This window comes from Chaetodon auriga, chromosome 9 (genome assembly GCF_051107435.1).
Source record: "Chaetodon auriga isolate fChaAug3 chromosome 9, fChaAug3.hap1, whole genome shotgun sequence".
Classification (NCBI taxonomy): domain Eukaryota; kingdom Metazoa; phylum Chordata; class Actinopteri; order Chaetodontiformes; family Chaetodontidae; genus Chaetodon; species Chaetodon auriga.
Genome location: NC_135082.1, coordinates 10,552,218 through 10,572,208, shown reverse-complemented (window position 1 = coordinate 10,572,208; position 19,991 = coordinate 10,552,218). Strand labels below are relative to the sequence as shown.

At 43.3% G+C, this 19,991-nt stretch overlaps 2 protein-coding genes across 3 annotated transcripts in view; both read left to right on the top strand.

Moving 5' to 3' along the window:
* Positions 1–12,697, top strand: part of ppp2r2ba (protein phosphatase 2, regulatory subunit B, beta a) — a 42,146-nt gene extending 29,449 nt beyond the window's left edge. For both annotated transcript variants that reach the window (XM_076738562.1, XM_076738563.1), the window contains exons 2-10: positions 897–994; positions 1,829–1,994; positions 2,932–3,044; positions 5,875–6,052; positions 6,230–6,394; positions 8,644–8,813; positions 9,347–9,438; positions 9,524–9,647; positions 10,716–12,697. In XM_076738562.1, the coding sequence (XP_076594677.1) occupies positions 897–994; positions 1,829–1,994; positions 2,932–3,044; positions 5,875–6,052; positions 6,230–6,394; positions 8,644–8,813; positions 9,347–9,438; positions 9,524–9,647; positions 10,716–10,871 (1,262 nt within the window). In that variant the 3' untranslated portion in view covers positions 10,872–12,697. The remainder of the gene's footprint in view (positions 1–896; positions 995–1,828; positions 1,995–2,931; positions 3,045–5,874; positions 6,053–6,229; positions 6,395–8,643; positions 8,814–9,346; positions 9,439–9,523; positions 9,648–10,715) is intronic.
* An 868-nt stretch (positions 12,698–13,565) lies between these two features.
* gpr151 (G protein-coupled receptor 151) lies at positions 13,566–15,590 on the top strand. The gene has a single exon (XM_076739570.1). It carries the CDS (start codon positions 13,656–13,658, stop codon positions 14,976–14,978), a length of 1,323 nt encoding a protein of 440 aa, XP_076595685.1. The 5' UTR covers positions 13,566–13,655; the 3' UTR covers positions 14,979–15,590.
* The last annotated feature ends 4,401 nt before the right edge of the window (positions 15,591–19,991 follow it).

Below are 19,991 nucleotides of genomic sequence, written 5' to 3'. Positions count from 1 at the left end.
AGGGCGTGGGGGGTACAAAACAACAAGCTCTCTCTCTTTCTCTCTCGCTTTCTCTGGCTAATATTATTGTCACTGTTAAACAGAGGGCTAGCCTCTGCTGTGGTGTGTGTGTGTGTGTGTGCGTGCGTGTGTGTCTGTATGTGTGACATTATGCTATGCCTTTTTAGCCCAGGGCTGTATAATAATTACAGTCACCATTAGCCTCTCCTAAATCCAGGCAGATGTATGTCTTTGAGGAGGAGAGGAAAAGCTACCTTAAGGGTAGGTGTCTGTTATTTACTTTTGGTGAAACTGTAGCTATGCAGAGACACTGAGAAATGTTGTGATGGAGTATAAATGGAGCAGTTCTATCTGATAGCTGTCGTATTTTTGTTATCCTGTTGATGTGCTGCACAGATTGAAAGTTAAAAAGTATGCCACGCAGGCACAGACATATATCAGCTGTAGAAGGGGCATGGTTTAAAGGTTCACCATTGTGTTTTTTAATGAAGGAGCAGGAGAGTCACTGAGCCGCATGAGGTCTTGCAGCCAGGAGGAGAGAGGTGAATGGCATTATTAGTGTGGTTGCAGCGTCCTCTAAAAAGCAGGAGTGCAATTAAATGACACAGATTGGCTCAATTCAATGAGACGAGGTGCTGATTTGGTTGATATCACGCATTGACTAATCCAGTGGCTTCTTCTAACCCATATTTAACCAAACTAGGGTATCTATGCCAGAGAGTCCCTCTGTGGGTTTGTCATGAGAGTCCTCTTCCCTTCCCCTGGCATGTTTTCCAGAAGTCACTCTACCAGATCTCACTGAAATCTTCCTTCTTGTCTGCCTGATACATAGACGGTTTTGTGCACATCCACACTGACATTTTGTCCCCCTCTCTGCTCTGCTTCCTGTGTTGCAGCTGACATTATCTCAACGGTCGAGTTTAACTCATCGGGGGAGCTGTTGGCCACCGGGGATAAAGGAGGCAGAGTGGTTGTCTTCCAGAGGGAGCAGGAGGTAGGAAATGCCAACAATGCAACACTAATTATGCTGCCCTTCTGCTGAAAGGATGTGACAGCCTTGAAACACTAAAGTTTTGATTGTTTGCTTTCAGTTAACTAGTAAAGGATGTATGTTTGAAAAGGACAGCCAGCTGGAAATCCAGCAGTAAATATCTTAAACTCATGTTACATGGCGAAGCATTGTTTTAAACCACCAACATTTATTCTGAATTCCGGTCAAAGCATTAAGGTTTACAATGATACCGAATATTTTACGCTGAATTACAGAGAAATATGTGCACATGGCGCACTGTACATTTGGAGCAGCCATAAAAATATATAATCTCAGAATCAATTGTTGATTCAATGTAAATGTGCCACAAACTGTAGCTGGAGTGCAAGTCAAAATATATATATGATGCTACGATGCTATATACTAAGAGTCTGTAGGCATGCTAGCACTGCGGTGCCTTGAGCTAAATGCTAACATCAGCACGCTAATACACTCACAGTGAAAATGCTAACATGATGACATTTAGCAAGGATCATTTTTACAGTGTCAACCTTGTTAGTTCAGCGAGTTAGCATGTACTGATTAAACACTGATAACAGGAATGTTATTAGATTTGCAGGCGCGTATAAACCAAAGAATTTGCCATGGGATCACCAAAGTAGTTAGGATTCATTGTCTAACATTAAAGCTACTTAAGGAGACATTTCTTGTTGGACATCTTTTTCAGGAATTAAACTCATTATAACAAATTTGGATGAACCAATGTTTGATTGTCTAGAGCTCACAGCAAACAGGCCAATCTCTCACTATGTTTCTGACTCTGTCCTTCTGTTGCAGAGTAAGAGTCAGCCCCAGCGTAGAGGGGAGTACAATGTTTACAGCACATTCCAGAGCCACGAGCCAGAGTTTGACTACCTGAAGAGTTTGGAGATTGAGGAGAAGATCAACAAGATCAAATGGCTTCCTCAGCAGAACGCCGCCTACTTCCTGCTATCCACCAATGGTCAGTTCACTCGCTAAGGTGACCCTGGTACTGCAGGAGTGACTCAAGTGACAAAACAGTCAAAGAAACCATTCATCTGTCAAGGGAGTGTGTTTGAAAGTGGGAATGGTGTTGTTGTTACTCAGTAACAGTGTCAACAGAAGGCATGATTCATTCTCCACTTTGCAGAATGGGCAGATAAACAGCTGATGTAACTGGAGATATTATTCATATCACATGAAAATGTCTTTTTGACTATTAAATGTGTTGGTGTTTCGCTTGGCTGAGCAAGCACCACCAGCAGACACATTTCAGATTGAGAACTTCATGCATGGCTGCCACGGCAGGAACACACACACACACACACACACACACACACACACACACACATATATCAAAGCATGTGCCACCGCACACCATACATGCAAGCTAGCTCAGACAGACACACACACATCAGCAGAGAGACGTCTTGCAGATTGTGGGCTTCATGCATGGCTGCTACAGAAGTGCTCGCGGTGGCTGGAGCAGATGGCAGAGGGTCCTGTGGCGATGGCCTCGCTGCTCTGACACCAATATTCACAGCGGAAATTAAAAGAGGAAAAAAAAAACAGCAACCTGACTGCTGCCGCCATCCCCCCCTCACCAGACCGAGAAGATGAGATGTAACTGGTGTTTGTGTGATGCCGAATTGAAAAGCACCCAGATGGCTTTTTCAGGGGGAGCGTATACAGCGGCCGGGAAATGTCCGCAACTTGTAGATTGATATCAGTGACATCAGAGCGTTCACAGGAGCCGCCATTCATCATTCTCGCTGGCTCCTGCCCAGCTACATGCCAGATTGGCCGCCCAACCCCCCGCATCCATTTTATATGTGGGATTCACCGTAGCGATGATCTAACTGTATTTTGTGTTTGTGTGTGTCTGCGTTGCGTGTGTTTGTGTGATGTATCCATCCCAGACAAGACAGTGAAGCTGTGGAAAATCAGTGAGAGAGACAAGCGTCCGGAGGGCTACAACCTGAAGGACGAGGATGGACGGATCAGAAACCCGTCGACCATCACCTCGCTACGGGTAAGAGGTCAAACAGAACTCTCAGGTCTAACTCCACCCATGGAGTCAGGTTAAGGTTTTACTGCTTTGCTTGGAGGTTTCGATCTGGGAAAAAAAAAAAAAAAACAAAACAGAAAATTCCAGATTAATTTTGAATGGAAACAAAAACGATACACTTCAGACTCATTCAGGCCTCTTTTAGAGACAGAGAAAGAAAATGGAAGCTTGTAAGACTGCAATATTAATGTGTTAATTTCTTAGAAATGTGAAACATGTCAACTCGCTGTAACTGTTTCCGTAAATATTTAATAAAGGTGGAGAATTTTAACTCCCCAAAGTGCACCGTGAACTACAGCACTGTCAAAGTCATTATGGTCCCAGTATTTAACTCACCCATATCAAATTTAAGCGCTCCATTGATATTGTTATTTCTTGATGTATTTTATTTACATGACATACTTCCAGTGAGAATAATAATCTAAATAATTTGACATTATGTTTAATATTGTCTTCTATATATTGTCTGTCTTTTGTCTTATTATTCATAGTGAAAGAGCGTATCGTACTATCCTCCTAACAAAATGCAAATGCTTGGAAATCTGCTTATTTGCATCCTTGCTGAAAGATTAATAGAGCCAACAGTTAACAGAATACTTCCAGCACCTCTAAAGCACACAAATAAAACATTTAATTGTAAAAACACATCATTTGATTTTTATACATTGTTTTTGTACTGCAGATTAAACAAACTAGATATAACTAGATGTTATTTAGCGAGCTTCAGAGGTGCTGTTGGGTGAATTTTGCGACCTTAAGAGAGCAAGGCTGTTTCCCCTTGTTTCCAGTCTTTATGTTAAGCTAAGCTAACTGAGTGCTGCCAGTAGCTTTATAATGAACAAACAAATATGATTGTGTTTCGCAACATCGAGCCCTTAAAAGGCAACTCAGCAGCTCAGGACAATGACAATGAGAAAATCATGATGTGGAAAGCCAAAGGTGCCAAAGTTTTAAAAGGCCCCCAAACCTGAAGCAGCTAAATGGAATTCAGCCATCATTTATTTTTATAATTAACACTTGTGCTGTTCCCACTGTGACATATGACAAAATATGTGAAAAAGGTCTGTCCTCAGTTTGCACGCCGAGTGGTCTGAAGTCTGAATAACTGCAGCTCAGTCAAGCTGATTAAATCAAAATTTAGCATTCAGCCATTATGCTACGATAACCTTTAATCTTCCCTAAACGTCTTGGCAGCATGTAGTTTGCTGTTTCTGTCAAAGCTGGTACAGTTTTTCCTTTTAAAATACCTGCTCACTTTCAGTACTGATAAATGACACTGACACACCATCGTTGGACAATTTTGAAGAAGAAAGTGAGAAGGAGTGATCGATATGTGAGGCGAAGACCATGAAGGGATCACCCCCCCCCCCCCCCCCCCGAATTCTTATCACTCCACTACCTCTTTAATTTACACACAAAGCAGGCAGGCACATAGAACAGCGTGTGTGTGTGCGTGTGTGTGTGTCTGCCATAGTAGATTAGTGCTGTGTTCAGCGTGTCTGTCCCTCTTTGTCTGGCTGGCCAGGGGATCATAGCAACCTGGAGGACAGGCCGGACTGTGGAAATCCTGTTTAGAGGCTGTGAAATCTGTGCAGGTGGAGAAAGCAGAGGAGGAAAAGGAAGAGCTTCGAAAATTACTCCAAAATATGTCTAAAAAACGGAACAATAAATACTCTTTACTGTACCCTGTAAAGTCTGTCATTCAGTTTCCCCTTCAAACACAAATTGTCCAGCTTGTGTTTTATCTGATTGCGATGCTTTAAAAGATGAAACAGCTTTAAAATTCTGTCTTGTGAGTATGTTTCTCAGAACATTTGTTAAACAGAAGTATTTCAGTTTAAACTGTTCTGTGTTACACACTGTAAGGAAGAAAATCCAGCAGGTCATTTTGAGCAAGCTGAACATTGTAACTGTCAGGGTTGGGGGTTATGGGTTAATACGCTCCATGTCTCTCTGGACAGCCAGTGAAAGACATGGAAATGAAGTGACACCCATGGAGATACAGCAGCCTGCTGGGCTGCCATGTCTCTCTGTCAGTGCCAGCAACGGACGAGAGAAAAAGGAAGAAGCAGTCGATTTGTTCTCCTCTCTCCCTCCCCTCCCTTCTCTCTTTGTCTGGGTTTTATCTGGCCAACGGGGGGCTGCATGCAGACTGGTGCTGGGTGTCTTTGAAGCCCGAGCAGCACTGTGCAACTGTGTATGTGTATGTGTGCATGAGCTTGTCTTAATTCTGCAGAGTTCAGTTATCATTCCTCAGCAGGGCCTAGCGATGCCCTTGGGCCATCTCCCTTTCCACCTCCTTCGCTTTCTCTCTTTTCTCTTTCTCTGACTTCTTCAGCACTTGCATGAGAGAGAGAGAAAGAGAGAGGGAGGGAGAGAGAGAGAGAGAGAGAGAGAGAGAGAGAGAGAGAGAGAGAGGGAGGTGTGATCAGCGAGTAGTTGTGCAGCAAACAGATATTCATAGTCTGATTGAAACAGCTCATCAAACAGCCCTGCAGCCCCTCGGTCGCTGTCTCTGTTTCATTAAGATTTGTGGAGTAAATGTCACATGAATCCCTGGAGTCATCTTGTTGTGGTTCACAGAGACACATGCAGCATTTTCACGCACACAACAACATGCATGCACATCTTCGCATACAGAGATGAATATCTAAGAGGAGGGCCTCAAGAAACCAGCATCAAAATGCACAAAATATTAATTCAGCATTACGAAACGTCAAGTTGAATCTTTTTCTTGCAGATTTTTCTGTGTTTCTCCTTTTCCTCTCTCTGACTGACCTGTTTTCACCAATAGGTGCCGGTTCTGCAGCCTATGGACTTGATGGTCGAGGCTACAGCCAGGCGCGTATTCAGCAATGCCCACACCTACCACATCAACTCCATCTCTGTCAACTCCGACCTTCAGACGTTCATCTCCACTGACGACCTCAGGGTGAACCTGTGGAACCTGGAGATCACTGATCGCAGCTTCAGTATCCTCTCACCCGGGTCTTGTAATCCCTGTTTGTTGAACCTGTCTGTACCAAAAATGTGTCACTTTTCTCAGACCTAAAATTCTAAATAGTGGTGATTTTTCAGAGTTTAGGCCCTCACAGCGTTAGCTATTCGATGTCCACAGTTGCAGTTGTTCCTTAGTTCCTGTCCCCCAGACATTGTGGACATCAAGCCAGCCAACATGGAGGAGCTGACGGAGGTGATCACCTCAGCAGAGTTTCATCCCCAGCAGTGTCACACCTTTGCCTACAGCAGCAGCAAGGGCTCAATACGTCTGTGTGACATGAGACAGGCGGCGCTGTGCGACAAACACTGCAAATGTGAGTACCAGTAGTACCAGAGTGCATCATGGGAAAAATTACAAAGAAAGAAGCCAATACTTTATAGAGTCTCTTTCAGGTGATGCTTTTGTTCTATTATGTTAATGATTATGTTTATTCTGTGGTGCCTCATTGTGTCAGAATTTCCCCAGCAATACTCCACCACTCTTTGCTGACCATTCATTGCTGTAAAACTCGAGAGTTAGCATGATTATTAGAATTTTTTTCATGATTTCTTTATTTCATCTAAATGTCCTAAACCTTCCCACTGGCAAGCTTCTGCATACAATTGGCCTTGCCAGAATAAATAGTTGCACTGTATTGAACTGAAGTGAAATACTGACTCACCGAATTATTTTGTTTCCCTTAAAACAATCAAATTAAAATAATAATAATTTTTGTGGAACTGTAGAATGTAAAGTCCTATTCATGGCCATCCAAACCCCAAAATTCCCTGAAACCACACAGAGAAAATTGAGAGGGTGGAAAGAGAAGAGAGCTCTGCAGGTCCATCTAAATTTGTAAATCCATGTCCACAGCAGAACGATGAAAAACAGAAAGTAATATTCATGCCCAGTGTTTCTGCTTCAGCTCCACCTTTGTGTGGCTGTGACAAGCAGCCCCCCCCCGCTCAATATGCCAGGATTGATAACCCATCAATAATTTTCCCTGTGTGTTCCAGACAATGTATGGCCTTTTCTAAAGCTTAACATCGCATGCATACACTTTGGTCGAATGAATAATGAATACATTGACATTTTGGCTGGGAAATCAATGGCTTAAGAGCAATCGCATTAGTCCCTCATGGACACACCTTGTTGTTCAATAATGTCAGTCATTTCCTCAGACATATTGATGCGTTCACTGGACCATGCGCTAACAAGGCCTGTTGAATTTCACATGTGCACTTGAGGGTTAAATAAGAAGAAATGTTTGGATTTTGGAGGAAATTTAATGTGGTGTTCACAGCCGCCTTCTGACTGTTTGATATTGACATGTACGTGCCATTAGTTGACAGGTGCTTGCAGTGCGTGCACACACACACACACACACACTCGCAGAGCAGGCAGGTGCTCTCGTTAGCCTAAGGACAGGTCTGTTTATGCGGACCTACTGTCTCACTGCATGAACGTGTATAGCTCAGAGCGATGCATAATGCCCTCCCTCCCACACATACACACACAGCTCCTCCTTCCCTTGACACACATACATACTTACACACACACACACAGACAAAACTTCGTGAACCTTCAACATAAAACAGCACAAACACACAATCCGACTGTATCCCCTCCCACACCTGTAAATCTTGGAGGCTGCTGGTATCAGTCAGCGTTAGACTGAGGATGGATGGATGGATGGATGGATGGATGAATGAATGGATGCATGCATGGGTGAATGAATGGATAGGGAGCATTGCCAAAGCACTGAGCTCCAGGACAGAGAGAGAGGGGGACCAAGCAGCCCCTATGCCGACTCCCCAGGGACCCTATTATACACCAGGAGGGAGGGCAGGGACACACACACACATGCATATATACATGCACACATTGCACACACCCACTCATACTCAAACACTCATTCACTGACACACACACAATTCCAGCGGGGCTCAAATGGGCCCAACACTTTGACATTGATTTGTTTTTCTTATCCCTTCCTCATCCCCCCATTTTTTCATCTTTCACGCTGCATCCCTTGTTAGACTCCCCATTGGCACATCACAGAGCTATTCTCCAGGCCTCAGCTGAGGAGGAGGGAGGGGGGTGGAGGGGAGGGAATGGGGGCATATTTGGAAAGACGGAGAGGAGAGAGAGGGGAGGAAGGGTGGGAGGAAAAAGAGGAGGAGGAACAATAACTTGACAGCTAACGATGGAATGCCTGGCTCTTATCCCCAGCGTGCTGGCCTGCACACAGATCAGCAGCTGCCAGAATCAATATGAATCATAACCAATATTTACCCAGCATGCTGACCCACGACTGCCTCCCTAAACACACACAGAAATAACACTGTGAAGAGATGCAGCTGCGGCAGCAAACCCCGCATCCAGGCATTGTTGTGGCTGTTATCATTCGCTAATGACGGCCCCCACCACCCCAAACAAAATCTGTTTTGTGTTTTATTGCCATGAATGATTAAAAGACTTGCAGGAGGAGAAGCATACACTTAAAAGCAGCGACGTCCTACAGTGTGAAATGTGTACTCTGTCAGAAGATGACTGCTTCTTGTTTGTTTTGTTCTCTCGCAGACTTTGAGGAGCCAGAGGATCCCTCCACTCGCTCCTTTTTCTCGGAAATCATCTCATCCATCTCTGATGTGAAGTTCAGCCACAACGGGCGCTACCTGATGACAAGGGACTACCTCACTGTCAAGGTGTGGGACCTTCAGATGGAGAACAAACCACTAGAGACGTACCAGGTGAGCTTTTGTCGTGCTTTTATGTGCCCGTTGGACAGTGTGAAGGCTCCAAAGATAATTCTTAGCCTGAGATCAAATCAAAACTTATTGATTTCACCCTAATCACTCAACATAATCCTCTTTCACCCTGCCAATCTGTAACCGTGTCATCTTCAACGATTACCCCAGGAGGATTTATTGAACTGACTGTCCATAAAAAGACAGATAGTGGTGGTCCTGATGCAACCTGAAGGGCAAACCTCCCACTGTGTGGTCACCAGGGTCAGATCCACACTGTCTGATCCGGGGAAGGCAGGTCATGATTGATAAGACCGTCAGCTGGGCTCAAGGGATTCTCTGTCCAATTCCAGCTCCGCTTCCACCTGCTACCTAGCATCTTAGTGTAGGTCCCCAGGTCTGGAGGGATTACTGAAAGTGGAGCATATGGCAGTGCAGCTTATGCTTGTATGGCAATGTGACGAACTTTAGATGCTGGAAAAGTGTGACAATAATCCATTGACGGTTCAGGCATTCACTTTGGATTTGTTTTTCAGGTTCACGACTATTTACGAGGCAAACTTTGTTCTCTGTATGAGAATGACTGCATCTTTGACAAGTTTGAGTGTGTCTGGAATGGATCAGACAGGTAACATTTATTTCTTATTCATCCTGTTCATCCAAGCATCAATCCATGTCATCTCAGTAACCCTTTGCTCTCCTCTGCTCCTCAGCGTCATAATGACCGGCTCCTATAACAATTTCTTCCGAATGTTTGACCGGAACACTAAACGTGACGTCACACTGGAGGCGTCCAGGGAGAACAGCAAACCCAGAGCCATTCTCAAGCCTCGCAAGGTACAGCACTGCTCATCAATACAAGCGACCTGCTATATGAAAGTCCTGTTTTTAAGCCGTCTACTTTGCTGTTTTATACAGGCAGCTTATCTCTATGAGTGAGGGAAACTTAAGAGGCCTTGACTTGGCTTCAAATTAGTATTTTTAGATATCCTGATGACTGGTAATCTCCACAGATAAGCTACCATTAATTATGATCCAGAAATTGGATGTCAGAATACACCTGCATTGTCAGTCTCAAGCCATGAAAGTGTGACATTCATGTAATTACTAGCAGGAGTATATAGTAGTGTTAGATATTTTACCTCTCTCGTTCTTTTTACTTTGTTTCTGTGCCAGTAAACTAATAAACAGTTAACTAATGTCAAATGAAGGTTAAAGCTGCACAAATCAATATTTTAATATGAACAGCTGATCAAGCAACTACATGTGAAAGGGGTCCCTCAAAGTGAAGCCACAGAGAACTATGACCTGACTTTGACATTCCTCTGAGCTGCACGGAGTGTTTTAGCACCTTTCGGCTCATTGTTTTGGTTTTACAGCCTGCGTACTCTTTTGAGTGACTCTCACCGCTCTCACTATCCTCATTTCTAGCTGAAACAGGCAGCTGTTTTCGGCAATAGAAGCTTAAATAAAATCACTGCACATTATCTGCAACGCAAATGGCAAACAGACAAATTTATCATTAAATTGATCATAGCAGAGCATTTAGCAGCTGAAGAGCCACAAACCTGTATTTCCCTTAAGTGTTAGTAGAGACCAAAACAGAGCTAAAAGGAGAGTGAATATCAGAATTAACTGTTGGGTGGCAAGAAATGAATGCTAACGTTCCTCCCTGTCTCCTAAATGGGTAATAGGCTGTTTGCAAACACATCTACTTCACTATCAGGTTATAATACATATACTAATATATTAGTGCTGTGTTTGACAGCTTGTTCTGGTGTCCCACTGTGGGCAAAAATGAAATTAATACTGCTTTGACATCACTGAAATCATTGTTAATTTATGCTTTACAAATTCCACACACTCATATTTTAGCGCCTCTCTTTCCCTACTGTTGTCCTCCAGGTGTGTGTAGGTGGGAAGCGTCGTAAGGATGAGATCAGTGTAGACAGCCTTGACTTCAGCAAGAAGATCCTTCACACTACGTGGCACCCACATGAGAACATCATCGCTGTAGCGGCCACCAACAACCTATACATCTTCCAAGACAAGGTCAACTAAAGGGCAATGTGCCCCTGCTGACTCCTGACCCCCACAAGTGAAGGGCTGGGTTGGAGAAAGAGAGAGATGGAGCCCTTATCTACATCCTTCTCCTCCTCTCCCTGTGTCTTGTTGCTGCCGCTCTTGATTTTCATCACTCTGCTGAGGAAGTGCAGAGATGAGTATCCAGTGTGAATTTTGGGAAGCGGGAAATTGATACAACCAGGATACAATTTGAGGAAATGGGTTCCTCGGAAATCAAAATCAAGAATGGACTTTCATTCTTCAATGTGACTTCTAATTTAATTTATTTAGCCATGCAGGCACCTGGAGAAGTGAATCCTGTGCATTTATGCAACAAGAGGATTGCTGCATGAATAAAATGTAGCAGCTCTCTGGACCCTGAAGAAAGGGGTTGGGTGGTACACTGAACATAAAGTAGAGCACACAGACAGACACCCAGCTTACATGACCGTGGCTCAGTGTCATGTAGCAACAGTGCCCCCTCTCTTTCAATCTGCTCATGCTACAGTGCATGTGATCGACCCTGCGGCCTCTAACTGGGGCAAAGTTTTGGACAACAAGCTGCAGAGTTCCTATAAAAGAGGACGAGACTGTTGATCCCAGAGACTGAGAGTTTTCTCTGCCTGTGACACAACGTGGTCAGTCTTTCTAGTACCAATTCTGTGTCTCCCTGGTGAGGCTGCTGTAGTCTGTAATGTGAATGAAGCCCTTCTAGGCTGTGTCAATGGTTTTATTTAATGCTGTTGTTTTATTGAGTCCTTCTCTCAGTCAATGAGTCTGTTTAGAAGCTGTGGTGCCTTCTTTTGGTATGTGGGGGTTTGATGTAGTGGGAGAGGGAGGGAGGGGAGGGGACTGAGTACAAGGCAGGAGTGTGAATGTTTCAAGTGAAATCTTAACTTAGGAAGTTTTCTTTTTGTTTTTTCCTCTTTCTCTATAAACAAAAACAAAAAAAGCACCACTGAGGTCCCAAGTGGAAAAAGTGCTTGAGGTAATGTTGTCAAAATTACATTATAGCACCGGCTACATGCTTGTACGAGTTCAGGGGAGGACGCTGTGATATGTACAAAGTAATTGTTGCTCTTATCACATTGCAGTCAGTCTGATGTCATCAGTTCGCAGGAGACACGACGAAGCCACATAAAATTGTTTTTGCAAAAGTCCTGTTGGAAAAAAACCCACTGCCCTCCCCATTACATTTTTACCTTATTTGCATAGCACTGAAAATGATCTGTCGATGGTAGAAGCGTAAACGTTTCATGTCAGACCATTGAACTCAAACTTGAGATTTCTTGGTGCAACATGATGCTAGCATAGCTGTCTTTGCATGCGTTGGATCTGACTCTGATGAACTGGCAGCCTGCACATAGATATTTGAACATCTACAGATCATCTGAGGCACTATGCAAGTAAAATACTAGGTTTTCTGCAGAAGTAGCCAGTTTAAAAATGTTTGATGTGAGATTGCTGCGGTGCCTGTCCACATTCCTCCTCTTGCTGAACATGGGTAACGTGGAACAGTCACAGGTTGTCTTTGAGCGCTTAGCTCAGATCAGTTTAGAGATCCTCGCTTGTCTCAGATTTGTTTTAAGAGCCAACTCCCATAAAGGAAAGCAGTCAAAGGTCTAAGTGAACTCTGTGAAATCAGGGAATTATTAAGTGTGATTCCTTTAAACAGTAATGTCTTCTAAACAACCTCCTTTGTGACACTAATTGAAACAAAAGAAAAAAAAAAACTTTTATAGCTCAGAATGTATTGAAATGCAATTAATTACCATGCAGTCTTTATGCTTACCGGACTTTCTTTGAATAAAAAAGAATAAAGATGTGCAAGTTGAAAGCCTGCATGGGTGGACCTCCTCTGTTCACGCTACTGACTCAGTCTAAATGCAAATTGAATGAATCATCCTGATTACAGCATGTTCATTGCTGCTTGTGGTGCAAGGACGCCCTCTTGTGGATGAAGAGTAAGACACGAAATGGAAGCCTGGCTGTTGCAACAAGGAGGAGGAAACATGAGTGACATCAACTGGACACAGTTGGTGGTTGATTTCAAATTACTCAAAACTGTCACAATTCTTAATTTCTTTTTCAATCATTCATGTTTATTCATATTGTACTAATGAACCATTGCCAGAGCAGAAATCCAGCTTCAAAGTGAAGATTGCTGACCCACCCTCATACTGCAGCTCATACTACAAACACAAAAAACAGAATCCATCTGGATCGCTGGTGGATGCTTCAGATGTTATTCTTCATATTCTGTTAACAAATTCTAAAATGCCTTTGTTGTAATAACACTGATAACACTTTAAAGAAAACAAAAAATCGAGTTGAACATCAGTTTCCCAAAGTAAACCTCACTGTAATGAGCACAAATTCACAAACATTTACACAAATTAGAAATCCAAAACATTCATCTGTCATACTGTGCACATTATGCACAGTTTTTCTAATTGGCCCCGCGAGACTGAAGTCTACGTGCATTTTGTCAGCTGGGGACAGCAGCTGTCAATCAAAAAGCATCTTTATAACCAGCTGCTGAAGCTGCATCACTGTGTGTCTGGATAAACCCGGGGACAGACAGGAGCTCTACTGTGATCATTGATCGGCAATCGATATCTTCTCTGATACGAGTATTCTAACAGGTTTAGATTCAGAGCAGCATTATTACTACATTAAATCTCTCTTTTGAGTACTTAAATTTTTGGAAATCTTCTACTCAGAACCTTTTTTCTTCTCCTGGCTGCCTTTGACTTTTCCTCTCCTTTCTTTTAGGAAAAGATGGATAAGTTGATTGGGAACAATGCGACAGTGGTAAACAGCTCCATAGACAAGTGGTCATTCAATGAACGCGGCTCGTACCAACACCTGGACCCCGGGGAGCTGAGGGTCCTGGTGCCGGCTATTCTGGGAGTGATCTGTGTCTTGGGTGTGGCTTGTAATCTCACTGCGATGGTCATCTTGTTCTCCAATGCTCATAAGGGTAAACTATCTCTCATCAACTCCCTCATCTTCAACCTGATGTTTGCTGACGGACTGGTGCTGGCATTTACGGTGCCTTTCAGGGCTGCCTCCTACTCCAAAGCTAGCTGGAATCTGGGCTGGGTGGTCTGCAAGACTGCTGACTGGTTCCTCCAGTCCTGCATGGCAGCGAAGAGCTTCACAGTGGCAGTCATGGCCAAAGCGTGCTACCGCTATGTGTCCAACCCCACCAAGCAGGTGAGCATCCACCTGGGCTCCATCCTGGTGGTGTTCTTCTTCATCTGGCTTTCCGCCTGCTCTGTCACCATCCCTCACTGGCTGTTTGCTCGGCTGCAGAGAGGAATGCGTGGACTGGCATGTGTGCTGATAGTTCCTCCTGAAGCCCGGGATTTCATGACTGTGTACGTCAAAGCATACCCCTTGGGGGTCTACTGTGCACCTCTCAGCTTTGCCCTGATGTATTTCTGGAAGGCGTACGGCCAGTGCCAGCGTCGCTCCAGTAAGACTCAGAACCTGCGCACACAGATTAGATCCAGGAAGCTCACCTTGATGCTCTTTAGCCTGACTGTGGCCATGGCTATGCTCTGGCTTCCACAGTGGGTGGTGTGGGTCTGGGAGCATCACATTGCAGAAAAGGAAATTGAAGGAGCTCAGCCCCTCCTCTCCTCTCCTCCCCTTATTCTAACCATCTCTGCTCAGCTGCTCACCTTTTCTCTGTCCTTGGTGAACCCTCTCATCGTCCTCTTCCTCTCCGAGGAGTTCAAAGAGGGCTACCGGGGTCTGTGGAGGCGCCTCACCCTACGCAAACAACCTCCTCCAAAGCCAAAACCCGGACCTCACAACCCTACAGCTCTCCAGTCGCCTTGCCCCAGACCAGAGACTTCAGGCCAGCTGCAGGGCGAGAGGTGCCTTCGATCAAGCTCCAGCCAGGGTCCCAGCAGAGGGGCTCAGCCCCAGCCAGAGCAGGGAGGAGGAGGGAGAGAAGCAGACACGGTGAGCCTCAAAGATGGGATTGTCTTGCCTGATGTGGAGCAGTTCTGGCATGAGAGGGAGACTGGATCATACACAGACGAAAATGATCCTGTGCCGTGGGAGCACCAGAGCAAAGAGGCGAAAAAATAACAACCACCTTCCAGCTGATCAATGCAGTCCTCACATAGTGGCTGCTTCATCCACAGACCTCAGTTAAATGGACTGCTCTATTCTATCTATTCATCTGTGTTTGTAATATTATTTAAAAAGGTAAGAAGTGCAATCAGTGTGGGCTATAAATAATGCAGTATTGTCTGTATATATGATAAACATTGCATAATGTTGTCTTTTTGTTTGTTCAATGAGGAAGAACTGGAGTATAATTAGCGTAAAATGACTTTTGGTGGCTGTAAATTAAAGCTTAGTGGATTTATATACATATTCAGAATACTGCGTGGTGAATGAACATTGTAAGTTACAGTTTTGTTGCAGTATTTGGACATAATACAGCTGTCATTTAAAATTGTTGATCAAAGATTTTAACTGATTAGTGCGCTGCAATGAACCGTCTGGGGAAAACATGATTAATTTGATGTCTTAATTGGAAGTAGATGTGAACACCGTAAATGTATTTTGAGTAATCATTGTTTATATATAGCCCTACTGGTGATGTTGAAGTGGGCAGTTTTTTTATGTCTGTGTTTCCAGTTATCTCCCACTGAGACAGATCATTATTATTTAGTATTAATCATTGTGCATCAGAATGACCGCTGTTTACAATAAAGACAACTGTAAAAATGTAGCCTGTGTGTGATGAAACTGTCCTGCGCTGTGATCAATTAATTAATGAGATGTAGAAGCACAACAGCAGTATAGTTGTTTATCTGTGTTAAGTCAGGAATGTTCTTATTACAGACACGCACATACACACATGTACAGTGGAGTCTTAATGAGATGGATCAGACATCAGCGGATGGTCTCCTGCTGACATCAGGTCATTATTTTCATAAGGGCATCCATTAGAATTGCCAAGGGTTCTAATTAGAGGTAAAGAGCTCTTGTGTGAACTCATTTTAGTGGACTCACCTCTGTGGGAGTCTCAATGCATTCTGTCTTCATTGATCTGAATATATACAATAGGTCACAACCTCACAGTTAAAGCAAGAAGCAACATTCAGAAACTGCGCCTGAGCACAGTGATTGATTTGTCTGTGTGATGTAACAGCAAACCAGCTGTGCTGAACAATGAAGCAACATACAAATCATACCACTCCTCACTCTAATGAAAGACATTCATTCTAAATTTTATAATGCTGGCATGATAAAAAGTATGGAAAATGTCAAAAGATAGCAGAGGAAAATGTAGGATTCCTCTCCATAGATACCTTACACCCACTCTCACTTATGACATTTTCCTCTCATTAATCATTTACGTTGACCTTTTATTGCCAGAGGCAAGTACCTCAATCAGAGCAACACTTAACTATATTACCCACCATCAGTCCCTGGGGTAGTGACCCGGCCATAAACACTGAAGGCAAAAAGCTGTGCATGCACTGTTGGACTGAAGTTTTAACCTTCATTGTATGAATAGTCTGAAGGTTATTGTGCAGCAATACTACAAAAACAGCAAAGGAACATTAATGATAGTTGTCACACTATCTTTAAATACACTGTGTGACCATTTCCAGACTTTATAGTATGACACCTCTGGCTCTGGCATTTACTCTGTTCACTGAGCCAGTAAATCTGCAGTTGTGTGATTTCATCCCATTTCAGTCGAAAGGCCACTTTGCACCACAATGCAGGAAGCAAAGTAACGTGTGTGCAAAAGGAAATCAATCAAATGGAGATTCTGGAATCACACTGTCAATTAAACTTGACAAAGACAAGCCACATTGTTTTTCCAAAGATTCAACACTTATTTCTTCTATTTCAAGATCTTTCTGCAGCCGTCTTGCCACCACAATTTAGCTGCAACCAATGATTACTTTCACATTTACTCGATTAATCACTGGATGAATAAAATGTCAAAAAAAATGTGAAAAATGCTCACCACAATTTCTCAAAACCCAAAGTGGCATCTTCAAATAGCTTCATTTGTCCAGCCAACAGCCCAAAGACTGTGGGTTTACTGTCATAAATGACAAAGAAAACTGTCAAATCCTTCATTTCAGAGGCTGGAACCAGCAAATGTTTTACATTTTGCTTGAAAAATGGCTGAAAACAGGTGGTACTAACTTTTCTTTTGAACAACTAATCGATTCATTGACTAATTGTAGCAGCTCTAATTGAGCTTATTTTGTGCAGCTGTGAGGGGCTCGTCCATTTCCTCTGTACATTTCAATGTGGCACAGCAGCATGCATCATCAGCACTGAAAACATAAAACATATTTGCATACTGACTGCATATTTAATATGTGTCATGTTTCCAGAGTGAAAATTGTTTTTGTGGAGATCTACAACTTTACATGTTTTGATGTGAGACTGGGCTGCCTGAGCTTCTGAAAGCTCCTACAAACCCACAGCACACCAGCACAGATGATCTCACTCACTGAGCCTGATTAGAGCTTGACTGCCTGACTGACATCTTCCTCACACTCCTGTTAATTTAGCTGCACATGTTCGGGAAGGACAGCTTTCACATTTATCACACTGGCTGTGTCTGAAATCCCTCATTCATTCATTTCGAAGACAATCACCATCATTTTGCACCATCACTGACACAGGTAGCATCACATAGCTGAAATTTACACATCCACCAAAGGCTATGGACACATTTCTCATTGTATTACATGATCTTTTTTTTCCCACACTTAAAACTAAGACACTCAAAACAACTGGTGTATTTGTGGAAAGCAAACTGATTTCAGACACATTCCTTATGGAGTTTTTGAGCTCATGTAATCCTCAGCACATTTGTGCCCAGATACAGCTTAGGTATAATCAGCAGAACAATCTGTGCAGGTGTGCAGGGTGACAAGGCATTTTTTCAACTGGACCTCTTTATGTCGAGTGCGACTAATGGCCGTGTGTACTGGAGGCAAGATGCTGTGTCTTTTCTCAAGCTCTGTTGCTGCCTACAGAGCTTAAAACAGTTTTCTTCGACATTTATTCATGTAGTATCAGTGTGTAGATTGTTGTTCTTAAACCCCCTGGAGGAAGTAATAGATAAACACAGTGCTGCTGGGATGCATAAACACTGATGTATCAGCTGGTGTTTGGTCTTTGTTGTCATAGCTGCTATTGGTGAATGAATGCACAATATTTTACTGTAAAACAGCATAGTCAATAAAAAAAAAAGATTGTAAAAACGCTAAATGTAATGAAGAGGCTGAGATTGGAGTCCAGGATAAAAAAGCAGGGATTGATTGAGAGAAAAGGGGCGAGTGAGATAATCAACATTACAAGTGGAAAAACAACTCAGGCTTAATTGGGTCATTATACAAGGCAGGGGAGCTTTCAGCAGGTGAGATCCTCTCTTTATTGCCCTCCTGGCTGCGCCCATCCTCCCCACAGGGAGGGGAGGCGGGGGTGTCACCCCTGCGTTTTATCCCTCAGCCAATCATCATGTCTAATAAATGAAACTCCACAGGAAGTGACATGCCAGCAAACGCTAATTACGCGCAGCAGGAGAGGCTGCAATTAAGCCACATGCTAAAACCTTTGCCTGCCAATGCCACGTCTCCCTCTGAGTCACAGCTACCTTCACCTGCCCTTTGGTCCCGTGGAAGATCACCTGGCTCCTCAGTCCGCAGAGAGTCAACCAGGGAGTGTGTGTGTGTATTTGTGTTGGATGAAGGTTGGTTCAGGGGGTCTGACCTTGGTATTTAGCAGTCTTTTGATTAGAATAAATCAGATAGCTTTCATCTCAGTGAAGGATGTGGAGATCTAAAGGGCAGGCACCTTTCAGCATTTCCAGCAGTGCTAAGAGGGGGTGTCATTTAAACCTGTACGTACACTATCGATCTGTAACTGCCACTTCAAAAAGCATATGGATGCGCGTTGACATCAGAGGCCTCCTCCAGTGACAACACAACCAAAACAACAAGTGTCCAACTCTGACGGAATCAAGGAAGTCATGTGAATTTACCATTTTAGATCATCACCTGATCATCAATAGCTACACTCTGAGACAAACTGTTCAGTACAGTATGAGTCCCCATTGATCCATTCAGTTCTGGTCATGATATGTCCAGCAGATGCAGTTAATTTAAAGCTGCTCTATTAATCAATAGGTTTGTTTTTTTTTTTTTTATTAACAATGGATGAAATGTCTAAATGCAGTGTGAAATGTGTTATTAGTAGTGATGAACCCAAAGGGAATTATCACCAAACACTGCAGTTCCCCTCAACTGGACAGAGGATTTTGGTGTCTTTTACCACACTGTTTTGGTTTTTAAGCCGACAAACTCACTATGTTCGTTCTCATCAGGTGTTTTCCACAACAGACAGCTGTTTAAAGCTACTATAAACCCTCTGTACACTGCCTGTCCAGCACCAAACAGCAGACAGGTCAAAGTTAGCTGCCTGCTGGTGAACATTGGCACATTTAAGAGCCACATATTTCCCTCAGACGTCGGTGGAGACCACAACAGAATGAAAAGGAGAGTGAATAATGAACTCACATTCTTCAGGTGGCCTAAAACAAGACTCCAAATTAATGCTAATGTTGCTCTGTTCCTGCTTCATGTGCAAAACACGTTTGACATGTCAACTTAATGTGTGAGGTGTCAGTGTTTCCGGGTTAAAGCATTGCCCCCAAGTGGCCAAAATATGAATTAAACTAAAATTTATTTTTTTTTCTCCCACAATATTTAGCCTATGAAAAAAAGTGTGGAAAAAAGCATTTTTAGGATTCCAATATAACGGCTGTTAAAGACTATTGGTCAAACTGGTCGGTTGGTGTTAAGATGAAAATGCATATTACAAATTCCGGAGTCACGCTGTGCAGCTCTACGACGGTCAGTTATAAAACAGATGTAGTACATGATTCCATCCCACTGAACAGCAGCTTATCATTCCTGCAGTTCTGTGTGGAGCAGCAGAAGATCCTTTAGCTGCATAAAATGTGACAGAAGTGAAACATACCGCATCTCTGAAGTACCTTAGCTGTGCAAGTCATTGTACCTGCGTGCAAGAATTGCTGCCTGCAGCTCTGAA

Excerpts from the sequence above, each read along its gene's own strand:
- gpr151 (XM_076739570.1), top strand. The coding sequence starts at position 13,656 with ATGGATAAGTTGATTGGGAACAATGCGACAGTGGTAAACAGCTCCATA.